Genomic DNA, 15,790 nt, shown 5'->3' on the forward strand with positions numbered 1-15,790 from the left:
GCAAGATAAGGTTAGAGCCAGTTGGTCAGTGTGTGTAGATTGAACAATGGTGGAAAGTTGTTGAAGAAGAATGGTGTCATCCCATCCCACACAGTGTTGCAGAGAGTTTGAGAAGATGTGAAATAATAATGCACTATGGTAATATCATAGATAATAATAGACACAACTTATGTAAATACCAGTTTAGGTTTTGTCCACAGGAGAGAAACCAAATTGGGAGGATTCCAATTGTGAAATAGGGACAGAGCAAGGAGGCATAATGTCTTTGACCTCAAGAGGAAGAGGAAGTTTGCCATGCAGAAGTAAGTGGCGAATGTAGATTGCTGCCAAACACAGTCAAAGCTATCCTGAATTTTTAAAATTTTGTCTTTTACTGTGCTCACCGGACTGAAATTAGTGTCATGATTTATATTCCTGTGAACGATCGTGGTGTATTATTCCTTCCTGTCTTGTTCACGGGATACAGAGAACAATACTGTCCTCCATAGAGAGTTCGGGTTGAGTTTCATAGCAAAGAAATTATAAAGAACAGTCAGAACTGAACTAGGTGGGGATGTGGAGAGAGCAGGAGTGGCAGGGACAGAAGGGGAATCAATGGTAGAGATAACTGCACTCATTACTTCCATAAAGAGAATTCTGAGGTTTTTGCACTTAGTGTGAGGTGAAGGTGAGGCAAGAGATTTGAGGAAGTGGGTATTTATGCACTATGAATTGTTGGTTGAGTAATGTTGGAGTAAATGAGGCAAAGTCAAAATTCAGGGGAGTTTTGACTGTGTTTAGCATCAATCAATTTATGTTCCTTACCTACTTCTGTCTGTCAAACATCCTTTTCCTCTTGAGGTCAGAGACGTTCTTCCCAGTTCTATCTATCCCAGCTATTATCTATGATATTACATAGCCCATTATTATTCCACATCCTCTTCAAATTCTGTTCAATATTGTGTTATGGGATGATCTTGATTTATAAAAGCATAATTTTTCAGATGTGGGAAGTTCGAAAGGAATTTAGAAAATGCTGGAAATGCTCAAGTCAGACAAAATCTATGGAGAGAAATGGTTTCCGGTCAATGACTATTTTATAGTGGGAGAGAATTAGTGATCTGACTGTTCTCAACCAGGTACAAAGGCAAGAAAAGAGGTCTATACCAGGGTGAAGTCCAGGAGAGATTAGATTTATAAAAGGACATTGGTGCAAGGCATAAGTAATGGACAAATGAAGATTCAATAGATGGGTGTAGATGAGGCATAAATGTCAATGTCTAAACCATCTGAAAAAATGCGAGCCACTTGTTTCACATTGCTAAGCCAAATCCTACTGATCGACATAAAAGTGATTGGTAGCATAGCCAGATTTTTTTTTTTCTGGGGTGGTGGTTGATGGGAGAGAAGCAAGAAAACCTGTGAATGACATTTGTTCGTAATATATTGATTCCATAATTTAACTAAAAGTCAACCTTGCTGGCTGAAATAGGGCACAGTCTAAGCTTCTAATATTGTGAGGGTGTTGGTGCTGGGTCACAATTGGAGCAGATTTTATCAATGCTGGCACAATCTTTTTTTCTCTTCTCTCCTCTCCTCTCCCCCTCACTCTAGAAATATCGATTCTTGGAGTAGATCAATGCCTGTAATTCAAAGGATTAACTGCAGGGCCCAGATTTACCAAAACACTAATTACTGATAGATTTCACACTACACTACAATACACTCTGGCAGTTTAGGAAGGTTGATCACCTCTACCTTTTCAAGGAGCATTGCCAACAACATCCACATTCCATTTACAAAGATATAAATCATTGTGCACGAGGATGTCACACGTCTGTCTGTTGACATGTAAAAGCAAACTACTGTACTACAGTTGCTGGAAATCTGCATCAAAAGCAGAAAGTTCCAAAAATATCTTAAGCATTTTTGATGAAATGATAAATACCTAAAACAATAATTCTGTTTCTGTATCCGCAGGTGCTGCGAGACCTGCTGGATACGTCCTAATATTTTCTGATCATAAATTGAGATTTTTGAATGAGTTGAGGTACCCTTTAAGTTTGCACGATGCTGTTTAGTTTTTTGAAGGATTATGGAGAGAACCGACCCAGGTTTGGCACCTTGCCACAGTTTGCAGCATTTTAGGGTGGATTCAATCCTGTGATGCCAGTACAGAGTTTCTCCTGACAGATGATGCATATGTTCAATATATCCTTGGCATACCTTGGTAGAACAATGTCCATTATCAAGATATGCAATGTCCTCTGTTTTGAATGTAGGACTTATGTAATTTATAGAATCATGGAATCCCTACAGTGTAAAAGCAGGCCATTCAGTTCATCGAGTCCACATTGACCCTCCAAAGAACATCTCACCCAGAACCCATCCTCCCCCCACCCCCACCATATCCCTGTAGCTCTCCATCTCCCATGGCTAATCCTCCTCACCTGCACTAAGGGCAATTTAGCATGGCCAATCCATCTCACCTGTCATAGAAGACAGTACTCATTTGAAGCAAAACTGCTTCAGAATAAAGTATGAGAATAATTACACAATGCATTCTACACAATACCTTAGTGTTTTTCCATTTTAAGTAACACCGTAATGTAATTTGCGAGATGCTGTCATTATGGTCTGGAGCTGTAAATTTGGACGTTTTCCTTCTGAGCACTGGTGTTGGAATTGGGTACTGAGGATTTCTGGAAAAAAAAAGTAGAAAATGCTGCAGAAAATCAAAGTTTCAAAGAAATATAATTGGACTTAAAATGTTAACTCTATTTCTCTCTTCATAGGTGCTACCGAGTTTCTCCAGCATTTTTTATGGGTTTTTTTCCAGCTTTCTAGTATCTGCAGTATTTTGCTTTTACTGAGGATTTCTAGTGTTTATGGAAATATAAGGCAACTGTGAGACTGCACCTTCACCAGGGGCATGTTAGGCAATGTTTGGTCCGAATTTGAGTGTTCATCTTATCACAGGCATGTTTCGAACATGTACTAATTCTTGTCCTTTCTTTTGTAGATCAGCAATCGTGTGTTATACCTGTTTTTCACTCATGTTAAAGAGCTGTTTGGAGAAATCGAGCTGAAACCAGTCGTAAAGCCTCTTCGTTGGTCAAATGTGGCAACAATGCCAGCCTTACCTGAGACACAAGAGAGCATCAAGGAGGAAATTCGCCGGCAGGTATGTCTAACAGTATCTGAACTGAAAGAAAACAGTAGTTGCATGATCATTTTACATCACTGTTCCTCTTTTATTTTACGCATTGGACACGTGCTTAATTCTCTGTGCAGTTTCCTTGGATATCTCACTTTGTTTGAAAGACTGTCAGCTGAAATACTATAGCTAGATTAGATGGATTACTTACAGTGTGGAAACAGGCCCTTCAGCCCAACAAGTCCACACCGACCTGCTGAAGAGCAACCCACCCAGACCCATTCCCCTACATTTATCCCTTCACCTAACACTAGGACAATTTAGCATGGCTAATTCACCTAACCTGCACATTTTTGGACTGTGGGAGGAAACCGGAGCACCCGGAGGAAACCCACGCAGACACGGGGAGAATGTGCAAACTCCACACAGACAGTTGCCTGAGGCGGGAATTGAACCAGGGTCTCTGGCACTGTGAGGCAGCAGTGCTAACCACTGTGCCACCGTGCCGCCCACTTGATTGGTTGGTTTAAAAAAAAACCACTGGCATATTGTAAAGCAAAGATTTTAAGCCCATTCAGTGCATCTGTGGATAAATGCACGGGTTATTGCTGCACTGACCATTGCAAACCAGAAAGCTCTCAGATTTGATTCAAGCCTGTGCTGATTTAGCAGGTGGCAGATGCAATACAGTAAAGGTTGCTGAAATGTGCTTCAACATTTTTGTATTAAGGAAAAAGTTGGTGATTTTTTTCAATATCCAGTGATTTTTAAAAAAAATTCACTTATGGGACGTGGGCATCACTGGCTGTGCAGTATTTATTGTCTGTCCTTGGTTTCCCTTGGCTACCTCTACGTCCAGAAGAGCAAGGTTGGCAGAGACATAGGAACACTACAATCTAAAGTTACCTTCCAAGCTACACATCATTCTGAGCTGGAACACTATTGCTGTTCCTTCACTGTTGGAATCAAACTCCTGGCACTCCCTTCCTTACAAAACTGTGGGTTGGCCCTGAGGGGGTTCAAGAAGGCAGCTCCTGACACCTTCACCAGGGAAATTAGGGGTCAATAAATACTGGCCTCATCAGTTTCTGACATCCAATGAATGAATAACTAAAAATAAAACCAAAAAGTCCAATACGTAGTTGCAAAATGTAGTGTTTGGCCTGAAAGAATGGTGGGTATTTTTTCAGTTGTGATTTTCAAAAGGCAATTGCATCATCACCTTTTCTGAGTGGTGGTGGGGGGCAGTGAAGGTTCATGAAAGACAGGAAAAGAGTTCTGGATAGAGGAATGGGATTGGACTTGAAGTAGTTAAAATGACAGTAAAGAGCTGTCATGGCCTCGATGGGTCAAATGGTTGTGTCCGAGACAGTATCTGAATTTGTAGATGTTGATAGTTAAAACAAATGCATGTGAATTTTCCAATGTGACTTAAGTATTTTCAGCTTTGAAATATTTCCACTTCTAATCAATATTCAGTCCTGACAAGAATATTAAAGAGACAATGAAATAATAGGCAGTGTTTTACAACAAGAAGCAGATTTGCCTATGCTTTCCTGACATTGACAATGTTATGTGTATTATGGATGTGCTAAGCAAGTGTTTCTTGTCACTTGAATTTGGAAAAGCATAATGGGGTGCATTTTTATGTGAGTTCAGTGGTTTTTAATTCTCTTTTTCTGTTTCTTTTCGTATTACTTTTTCCATTATACTTACCTTTTTAAAGATTGCATGCAAGACGAATACAGATTGAGTTAATGGAGGCAGAACTATTCCATAACGCTCACAACCAAGGTGCATTACACCAGTATGAAAGCACAAAATGGGGCTGCCAGCCAAATCTCCAATTACTGTATTCCAGTAAAGAGGCACAGACCTAGGGAAATCCATTCTCACAAGAGAAGGGTAACTTGGGGAAAGGAGTAAGGAAGTGAATCCTTAAGGAAGATGTCTTCTAAAAATTAACTGATTTAATCAAAACTTTCTAGTGGTGTGTCTTGCTGGTGTACTGATGTTCTGCATCATGTTGGATATGAATATTGCGTAATAAGTCATCAATTTTTAGGTAGCCTGATCTAGTAAAAGTTTTTTTTATTTCTTTAGACTTTCTTCACATCAGGTCGAAGGCCTGATTATTCCCTTTGTAATGTACTCGCATTTCTTAGAGGTTGGTTCTATGTGACATTATCGCAGGTACTGGAACCAGAATAAGATTCTCCTAAGCTTTTATTCTGCTCCTCCAGGAATTTCTGTTGAATTGCTTGCACAGAGACCTACAAGCTGGCATCAAAGACTTATCCAAAGAGGAGAGACTGTGGGAGGTGCAGCGAATTTTAACAGCACTAAAACGTAAACTGCGTGAAGCAAAAAGGCAGGTTAGTTTGAGCAGAACATCTTTTTCTTTGAGGCTCGTGTGTTGTAATATGTTACAGTAAATCGAAAATTTCCAGGCTTGATTTTTCCAAGACACAATGAATGTTTAGATTAATGTTTCTAATAAAATTTGCACTTGTATTATGGTGCTGATATGAATGAATCTTGGCAATGTGATTTAGGAATTATATGCTTTTGTCCCATCCCCAGCCTTCCTCCTCCTCCCACCCCTCTCTGGCGCACTCACACTCTCTGGGCCTCCCCTCAACCCCTTTCCCTTTCTCCATAACTTAGTTCTTCATTTAAATTTCAAGATTACTTATTCTATTGTTCCAGATACTACTTGATGTTTGCTATCTTATTTTAAATTCATTGTCAAAGCTGAATATTAATTTAATAATTCTGCAATGTTCCTATACATTAATCTGTTTTTAATGCACTCATTTCTACCTTTGCCTGTATTTTCTTGATGTACTTCTGAAAACCTTTATGATGCTGTCTACAAGTTTCATCTGCCCTCTTTGCTTGGTCTTATTCTGTTGCTTTCAATTCTCATTTAGACCATGATTCTTTTGTTTTCATCTCAGCATTCTTTTACTTTTTATAATTACTCCTGTAGATAATGCTTCCAAGAAAATATCCTTCAGATATGTTCCACGATTGTCTATAAATTTGCCAGTTATCTCTTGCATCCTTCCTTTTGACAGGTTATTCTTCTTAAATGTTTCCTTTTCCCCTCCACCAACACTTCTCTCCCTGCCCTGGTCCTGCAAAGCTATAATATTGCAATCATCTTACAGTCAGTATCCCAAAGAGATCCCAGAGCTGCTACCATATCCTTAATAGAATAGATTTTTCGTATTTTCCACCATCATTTCTTGACCTATTCAGCCACTTGATGGGTTCAAATGTAGATTAGAGAAATTAGGTGTTGTATGACTCTTAAATAGCAACCGAAACAAAGTTTGTTTTTCTCAAGTGTATGCAACTACTCACCTTTTTCAACAGCACATTTCAAACTGAATCACTATCACTTAGAAGAGCAAGGGTAGCAGATACAAGGGAGTCCCATCACCTGCAAGTTCCCCTCTAAGCTACTTGCCATCCTGACTTAGAGGTACAGTCTCCATTCCTTAGCTGTTACTGTGTCAAAATACACTTCTAACAGCACCGTACAGCACATTGACCTCAACAGGTCAAGAAGGTAGCTCACTACCACCTTCTCTAGAACAATAAATATTGGCCCAGTCAGCAATGCCACATCCTGTGAATGAATGTTAAAAAAAAAGTTCAGCAAGACTGAAGGTATAGGCTTAAATTGAATGCTGCTTGTAGTTTAGCCACTGTCTCCCGTCTGTTTTGCTGGTTGTTTATCTGGGAATGTGGGAGGGTGAGTCTGGAAGTTTAAATGAGTGCTTTCCACTGAGGTGCATAAATGTGTTGCCCTGTTAGATTTTGATGCTTGTGTCCAAGTTGCATTCTGAATGCAAAAGTTCTTACTCTGTCTTCTCCCGTTATTGAATTGAACTGTAATTTGTTTTGAATAAATGGGCAACGATCTCTCATTTGCTTGAAAGGGTTAAATGCTTGTAATTGAAGAGTACCTTTTGAGAATCAAATAAGCAAGAGAATGTCATGACTTACCAGAATCTAAACCCACTGCATATCATTGACTTTGTCAAGTTGCATTTATCCACTTTCAGGAATGTGAAACTAAGATTGCCCAGGAAATTGCAAGCCTTTCCAAGGAGGATGTTTCTAAAGAAGAAATGAATGAAAATGAAGAAGAAGTTATCAATATTCTTCTAGCTCAGGTCTGTTCAATATCAGAATTATGTTTTTAATTTAATGCTGCGTTCAGAAATTATTTTCAAATCATTTTTATTTCACTAAATTAAGCCATTTAGAACATAGACTAATACAGCATAGTAAGGCCCTTTGGCCCTCAATATTGTGCCTTCCTTTTATCCCACTCTAAAATCAAACTAACCTGCATATACCCTTCATTGTACTGTCTTCCATGTGCCTATCCAAGAGTCGCTTAACTGTCCCTAATGTATCTGACTTTACTACCACCGCTGGCAGTGCATTCTATGCACCCACCCCTCCCTGAGTAATGAACTTACCTCTGACATCTCCCTTAAACCTTCCTCCAATCATCTTAAAATTATGCCCCTCGTGATAGCCATTTCTTGCCCTGGGAATAAATCTCTGTCTATCCACTCTTCAATGCCTCTTGGGCACCTGTATCAAGTCACCTCTCATCCTTCTTCACTGTAATGAGAAAAGCCTAGCTCCTTCAACCTTTCTTCATAAGACATGCCCTCCAATCTAGGCAGCGTTTTGGCAAATCCACTCTGCACCCTCTCTAAAGCTTCCACATCATTCCTATAATGAGGCGACCAGAATTGAACACAGTTATTCCAAGTGTCATCTAACCAGGACTCTATAGAGCTGCAGCACAACCTTGTGGCTCTTAAACTCAGTTCCCCTGCTAATGAAAGCTAACACACCGTATGCCTCCTTAAAAACTCTTATCAACTTGGGTGGCGACTTTGAGGGATCTATGGACATGGACCCCAAGATCCCTCTGTTTCTCTACATTGCCAAGAATCCTGCCTTTAACCCTGTATTCTGTACTCAAATTTGACTTTCCAAAATTAATCACTTCACACTATCTGCCACTTATCAGCCCAGTTCTGCCTCCTTTCAATGTACCGTTGCAACCTACAACAGCCCTCCACACTATCCACCATTCCACCAACCTTCGTGTCATCGGCAAACATACTAACCCACCCTTGCACTTCCTCATTCAAGTCATTTATAAAAATCACACAGAGCAGAGGTCCCACAACCGATTCCTGCAGACCACCAGTAGTCACCAAGCTCCAGGCTGAATACTTTCACATGAACAATTTAGATTAGATTCCCTACAGTATGGAAACAGGCCCTTCAGCCCAACAAGTCCACACCGACCCTCCGAAGAGTAACCCACCCCGACGCTATATTTACCCTTGCCTAATGCACCTAACACAACGGCCAATTTAGCATGGCCAACTCACCTAACTTGCACATCTTTGGATTGTGGGAGGAAACCCATGCAGAGAAGGGGAGAATGTGCAAACCCCACACAGACAGTTGCCCGACGGTGGAATCGAACCCGGGTCCCTGGTGCTGTGAGGCAGCAGTGCTAACCACTGAGCCACCGTGCCACCCATTTACTTCACATTTAAATGTGGCACATACAGCATAATAAAAAAGAACTAAATCTTTGTTATAGTTCATCTGCACTGAAAATATATATTCTTCTCGTTCTCCAAAAAGGTACTGTTCCATGCCAACACTGCCAAAGAACAGAAACATGGCCTATTAAAATATTATTTAATCTGGATAATAAAGCAGAAGGTGGACAGTTAAAAATCTTTTACAAAACTGCCATTTGGAGAACCATGGGTTAATAAAAGGAAGCCATTATAGATTTGTTTAAGGCATAATGTGCCTAACCAACTTGCTTTGAGTTTTTTTGAGTAAATAACACGGAGGACTGACGAAAGTAGCGTGTCTGATTTGCATGTAGAGTTTTAAAAGATGTTTGATAAAGTGCCATGGTAACAGAAATATTAATAAAACTTAAGCCTGTGGATTTAAAGATGCAATTACAGTGTGGGGAATAGTTATAGGACAGAAAGTAGAAAGTATCGGTGAAAGATAATTAATTGGACTGGAGAAAGGAATTAATTGGTGTTTTCCAGGGGTCAGTACTCGGATGCTTGCTATTTACCTTAGATTAATGGCCTGTACCTGGTTGTGGGATGTAATTTCAAAGTTTACAGATGATGCAAGACTTGGGAATGTAATAAATAGAAAGGAGAATAGAAATAGACTCCAGAGAGCCACAGACTGGTGAACTGGGCAAACACATGGCAAATGAAATATGAGAAATAGAAAGTGAAGTATTTTAGAATAAAAATGCATATATTATCAAGTATAATTTTAAAGAGGATACAGGAACAGAGATCTGGGTGTTCCTATGTACAAATCTTTGAAGGTGATGAGGCTGATTGAAAAACATTTGGCATTTTTGGCTTACTATAAATCAATCAGTTCAACATCTCTTCGAATCCATAATTTGGGATGATATTAATAGGTGGTTTGAAATTCATCAGTCAATCACAGCTGTACAGATTTATTAAAGGCGAGTTCTTTAACATACCTTCAAAATAACCATTTTGGCTATATGGTGAGGGTGGTAGATGAAATTTAATGTGGATAACTGAAATAATAGTTTGAGATGGGGAATTGGAAATATGCATTTGATGGAAAAACACAAGCATGTGGGTGAACAGGAAACCATTTATTAAGTAAAGGTCATTAAAAGACCATGAAGCTGAAATAGTTCAGCTGCCTATGCAGCTGAGCTTTGCCTCGATTTTCTGTTTTTATTTCAGATTTTCAGCATCTGAAGTGCTATTTATACGAAATACTGGAGAATTCCACAGGGCCTATAGAATTATGTTTCTCCATAGTGTATTGCCATGAACAGATTTCACTTTACTAAGTCACTTTATTATAGTTCCATTTTTTTGACCATTGAAGCACTCAGGCTACTTCACCAGTGTAGTACATGACATTTCAAGGCACTTATGAACATGCCATTTTGCCCAGTCACTGTTTAGCCAAGTGTCAGGAATTGCTTTAGTTCTTACATGGAAAAGTTGTTTTAAAGGAAAATGAGATCCTGACAGAGCAGGAGGAACTGCTGGCCATGGAACAGTATTTACGGCGGCAAATTGCATCCGAGAAAGAGGAAATTGAACGCCTTCGAGCTGAGATTGCAGAAATTCAGAGGTGAGTAACATGCTATTGAAAAGCGTGCCTGGTACAGTAAATATCAAATTGGTTAAATTTGGTATGCTTGCAGGGGAGTCCAAAATTCAATGATGTATTTTTAAAGGAAAGGTTTAAAAGAAACCTTTTAATACAGGGGGTGGTGCATCTATGGAATGAACTGCCAGAGGAAGTGATCAATGCAAGTACAGTTAATACATTTAAAAGACAGTGGATAAGTACATGAATAGGAAAGTTTGGAGGGATATGCGTGAAGCTCAGTCAAGTGGGACTAGTTTGGGAGTATGGTTGGTGTGATGAGTTGGACCAAAGGGACTGTTTCCATGCTGTATGACTCTATGATTCCACATGGATATTGGCCAGATGTAGGAAAAGTGTATGAGATAGGCTGAAAGGCCTGTTTTCATGCTGTATGACTAAATTATTTTGAAATGAAATGGGCCAATTTCCTTGTTGACAGGAATGTGGATATGAGCTTGGACTGGATTGCTGGGCTGGGCATAGCAAACATTTGTAGATGGTCTTAACCTTTCTCTCCATTGTAATCTTAACTTCAGATTTTGAATTACAGTAATAATTCCAATAGTAAATACGCAGTGACGGCATTTCAATAAAGAGCTAACATTGGATGCTGTCACTAAATGAACCAAAAATCAAGAAAAGCAGAATGGTTACAGACACATTTCAAAGTGGCTGAGGATATCAGTTCAGAGAATGTGAAGACCAAATCTGCCTTGACAGTTGTCAGCAGAAGAAGCTGACATGCAATGGGAAACATAAAAATTAAACACGTTAAAAATATCACTTACCATCTGCAAAGATACTTTAAGTGTGGCTCCCTTCTGTGGAAAGATTTAAAATGAGGTTTCTCCTGCTTGCTTTTTAGTCGGCAGCAACAGCACGGCCGGAGCGAAACAGAGGAATATTCCTCGGAGAGTGAGAGCGAGAGTGAGGATGAAGAAGAGCTACAGCTCATCCTGGAAGACCTACAGCGTCAAAATGAAGAGCTGGAGGTAGCTTTAATTAATACTTCAAAAGGACAACTTGGCTAATGAATGGTGCTACATAAATTCTTGCAATTAGACACATTATGTACTTTTGTTTACAGTTGGTGTGCCAAGTATTTGTAGTCCTCCTTTAATCATTGGTATTTTGTATGTTTGTTTTTCATTTCAGCCACTAAAGGGAACATTGGAGTGATTATAGCCAGGAGGAATCACTCAGTGTGGCTAGTACCTAACACTGCAGTCATTCTAGTCTGCATTCACATTAATTGTGGCCTTGTAGATTCATCATCATTAAATAGTTTAGGCTTTAATAAGGGGTTGCTGTTCAACTCCTGAATGTGGTCAAGTACAGGAATTCCTAGATAGGTAACAAGCCTAAACACTCCATTAACCCCTTGCAGTTGTAAGTTGTTAAGAATTGTAGCCAAGTCGAAGTGACACACAGCTTTATCCACACAGGCACTCTGTATTTTCACGAGCTCACACCAACAGAAGAAGCATCAAGAACAGTTGGGCACATACATTCGGTCCACACTGGCTGCCGCACGTGCGGCTGTTCCTGACACCCTCCTCGTCAGCAGCAGGCAGCTCCAATGGCATTGATGTCACTGTAGCACATAGAAAAATATAACTTAGCAGCAATAATTCATATTAGTTCCCAGGGATATGAGCCCCAATGAGATTTTGAGCACTGCTTCCTTGAGCTTTATGCAGGGAGCTGTCGCACAGCCCAGTCAATGCAACTCTAGTTTCACCATTTCAAGTCCCACTTTGGGTAATACATTTTTTATTAAATACTCTTGTTAAAATGCTTTCTCTTAATAGTTTCATGAAAATGTGCTCTTAACCGAAATATTACAATTTATTCTTCTCATTGGAAGATGAGGAAGCTAATTTACTGAAATGTTTTTGTTACATTTTCACCATCACTGAATCATCAGATCATGTTATACAGAGGGAACAATTAGGAAACATATGTGTGCTAGCAATGAGCACTTGCAATTGGTTAAGAATTGCATCGACCTAAAAATGGGTAATTTGAACTTCGTTGTTAGTCTGCATTAAGTCAACTTGTCTGTTTAAATATATGCACCTAGTGCTCTGATATGGTAAGTAGGCCCGTGTATGTGCAGGAAGTCCTTCCCCTTTACATTTCTTTTTGCAATTGGATTTATTTTTTCATCGGTAGTTACAATCTGCAATGTTTTCTTGGTTCACAAGAAAACTCTATAGGTTGAATTCCATAACTTATGGCCCAGGCAGTTTAATATTCACTGTTTCTTTTTGTGTCAGGTGAAGAACAACCACCTGAACCAAGCAATCCACGATGAACGAGAGGCCATTATCGAACTGCGAGTCCAGCTTCGACTGTTACAGATGCAAAGACTGAAACGAGAGAATCAGACTCAGGAAGATGCAGAGGAACTTGGGGAGAATGCCACTAGTGCTCAGCAGCATAGGGACGTTGTGGGCGATGCAAGAGTTGCACAAGAGCAGCCCAAATCTGTGAAGGAAACATTGAAACCTTCTCCAAGCAAAGATCGTAAAGAGACCTCGATTTGAAGAGTTCTGCATGACTTGTTGCATTGCAGCTGCACTTAAAACTCTGACCAGAAAGCTGTACAAGCAGTGAACTGTAACAATTCTTGTATTCCTTTTCTACAGTTCATTTTTGGTGAATGAAAGTTACAATATCCCCAAGTATAAAGTTAAAACCCATGAGGTGAAATGGTGTTGGTAAGCACATAGAAGGCAAATCTTTTGAGTTTTTTTTAAAAAATGGAGATGGGGGTTTTTGTTTTGTTACAGAGAACTGTGAAATGTCTCCAGGCCACTCTTTTGTTTTGTAATTATGCATGTGGAAAGTACTTTATTTTAAATGGAAATTTCCCTATTAAAAGAAATCTATATTTCTAGCTGAGGATCAGTCAGTGCCAGGAATGTTCAGGATAGAGGCCTTTAAGTAAACACAAATAATAAATACAGATGAGTGATTTAACTAAATTGTCACCAGTGAGCAAAGTTGATAAATGTTACGTGGCTGTCAGTAACCTGTCTTTTTTATTTTATAAGCTCAGTATTTATCATTAATTCAAATGATTGGAGGATATTATATAGATTTCACAGTAATACTGACCTGATTGTGTCCTGGACTTCTGATAACTCCTGCTTTTGTACAGTTGTTTGCACTGATCCATAATTTAAAATAAAAACAACAAAATGCCCGGATGTGCACCTACATGTGTTGAGAATATTCCAGAGTGACTTGAGGCTTTTGTGAAGCGTCGTTCAACTCTGGATTGCAAAGAGAGTTTTTTTAATTAATGCAAATAATCTCAGCTGAATAATTCAAGTGCCATTACGTTGAAAATTATTGTCACAAGAGGCTGCCTGGTGCAAATGTCCTGACGACTTAACCTTTCATCATCATTTAGCTAGTAATAGTCTATGTGCTAATGGAACTCTGGGAGTCTGCCTTCAAAAAAGTAGATTCTGTATGTAATCATTATCTTCTGAATAAAATACCTTTTTCATAATTTGTTCTCCACACACTATGGATATTGATCTCAAGTCAGTTAATTCAAGCAAGTCTCAACCAGAATGGAAAGCAGGAATCCGGGCTATTTTCCCTGGAGGGTTGATGAATGAGGGGTGACCTTATAGAAGTTCATAAAATCATGAGGGGCATAGATACGGTGAATAGTCATAGTCTTTTCCCCATGCTGAGGAGTCCAAAACTAGAGGGCGTAGGTTTAAGTTGAGAGGGGAAAGATTTAAAAAAGACCTAAGGGGCAACATTTTCATGCAAAGGGTGGTACATCTATGGAATGAACTACAGAGGTTGTGGTGGAGGCTGGTGCAATTGCAATATTTAAAAGCTATTGGGATGAGTGTATGAATAGGAAGGGTTTAGAGGGTAATGGGTCAAATGCTGGCAAATGGTGCTAGATTAATTTAGGATATCTAGGCAAGTTGGACCAAAGGTACATCTCTATGACTATATGGACCAGTAGAATATATCCTTGGATATTAAAGAAAGTAGCCACAGAGATTGTGATTGCAGTAGCTTCATGAAGAGGTAATCTTATCTGAAAATTTATAAGAATTCTCTGAGGAAGTGACAAAGCAAGTAGGTAAAAATGAATGTGATTATATTTGGATTTTCATAAAGCACCACACATTAGGCCATGGTGTCGGGATACTATATTAGGAATATTATATTATATTGGATTGACTAATTAATGGGAGAAAGTGAGGACTGCAGACGCTGGAGATCAGAGTTGAGAGTGTGGTGCTGGAAAAGTACAGCAGGTCGGATAGCATCCGAGGAGCAGGAGAGTCGACGTTCCAGGCATAAGCCCTTCATCAGTAAAGATTGCTGATGAAGGGTTTTTTGCCTGAATCATTATCCTGCTCCTCGGATGCTGCCTGACCTGCTGTGCTTTTCCAGCACCCCACACTCGACTCTTGGCTAATTAATAAAATGACAGAGGACTGAGCTAAGGCAATTTGTAACTAGTGAAGTGCTCCATCTGTGCTGAGGCCACAATTATTTATTATATATTAATGACTTAAATGAGTCATAACAACATATGCAGAAAACACAAAAATAGGTGGAAGGCAAGTGGAATGGAATCCTCTGTCTGCAGAGGGATGCAGGCAGTCTGAGTGAGTCAGAGATGTACAGCATGGAAACAGTGGGCAGAAAACTTGGCAGATGGATTATTCTGTAGAAAAATGTGAGGTTATGCACTTTGGCAGGAAGATTAGAGCAGCTGAATATTATTTAAATGGAGAAAGAGTGCAGAAAGCTACAGAACAGAGAAATTTGGGAATCCTTGTGCATAAATCACAAAACGTTAGCATCCAAATGCAATGGGTAAAAGGCAAATGAAATGTTGGCCTTTATTTCAAAGAAACGATGTATAAAAGCAGGTGTTTTGCCGAAACTATCCAAGGTACTACTCAGAGCACAGTTGGCATACTGAATAGTTTTGGGCCCTTTATCTAAGGAAATACATACCAGCATTAGTAAATCCAGAGAAGGTCACTCAGCTGATATCGGGTACGGAGGGAGTGCCTTATGAAAAAAGATTGACGAGCTTGGGGTTTAAGGGAGCTTAGAGGATTGAGAGAAGGTCTTAATAAAACATAGAAGATTCTGAGGAGACTTGACAGGGTAGATAGAGAGGTTATTTCCCCTGGTGGGAGGGTCTAGGACTTGGGAGAATAATCTTTAAGTGGTTGCCCTTTTAAGGCAGAAATAAGGAATTTCTTCTCTGAGGGTAGTGAATTTGAGGGATTATTTACTGCAGAGGGCTGTCAAGGCTGGGTTAAGCGTAATCAAGGCTGAAAGACAGATTTTTAATCCTTAAGGGAGTCGAAGGTTATTGGGAGAAGACAGGAATGTGGAATTCAGGATGAT

General features: G+C 39.5%; 1 protein-coding gene across 1 annotated transcript in view; it reads left to right on the forward strand.

Annotated features, from left to right (window-relative positions):
- ralbp1 (ralA binding protein 1) overlaps positions 1 to 13,901 on the forward strand; it is a 38,830-nt gene extending 24,929 nt beyond the window's left edge. Inside the window, exons 5-10 of the mRNA XM_043687765.2 lie at positions 3,002 to 3,163; positions 5,380 to 5,511; positions 7,213 to 7,323; positions 10,236 to 10,357; positions 11,244 to 11,370; positions 12,658 to 13,901. Coding sequence (XP_043543700.1) covers positions 3,002 to 3,163; positions 5,380 to 5,511; positions 7,213 to 7,323; positions 10,236 to 10,357; positions 11,244 to 11,370; positions 12,658 to 12,927 — 924 coding nt within the window. The 3' untranslated portion in view covers positions 12,928 to 13,901. The remainder of the gene's footprint in view (positions 1 to 3,001; positions 3,164 to 5,379; positions 5,512 to 7,212; positions 7,324 to 10,235; positions 10,358 to 11,243; positions 11,371 to 12,657) is intronic.
- The last annotated feature ends 1,889 nt before the right edge of the window (positions 13,902 to 15,790 follow it).

The sequence above is a fragment of the Chiloscyllium plagiosum genome, unplaced genomic scaffold, assembly GCF_037043375.1.
Source record: "Chiloscyllium plagiosum isolate Xiang-an unplaced genomic scaffold, Cpla_swu_hap1 HiC_scaffold_4, whole genome shotgun sequence".
NCBI lineage: Eukaryota > Metazoa > Chordata > Chondrichthyes > Orectolobiformes > Hemiscylliidae > Chiloscyllium > Chiloscyllium plagiosum.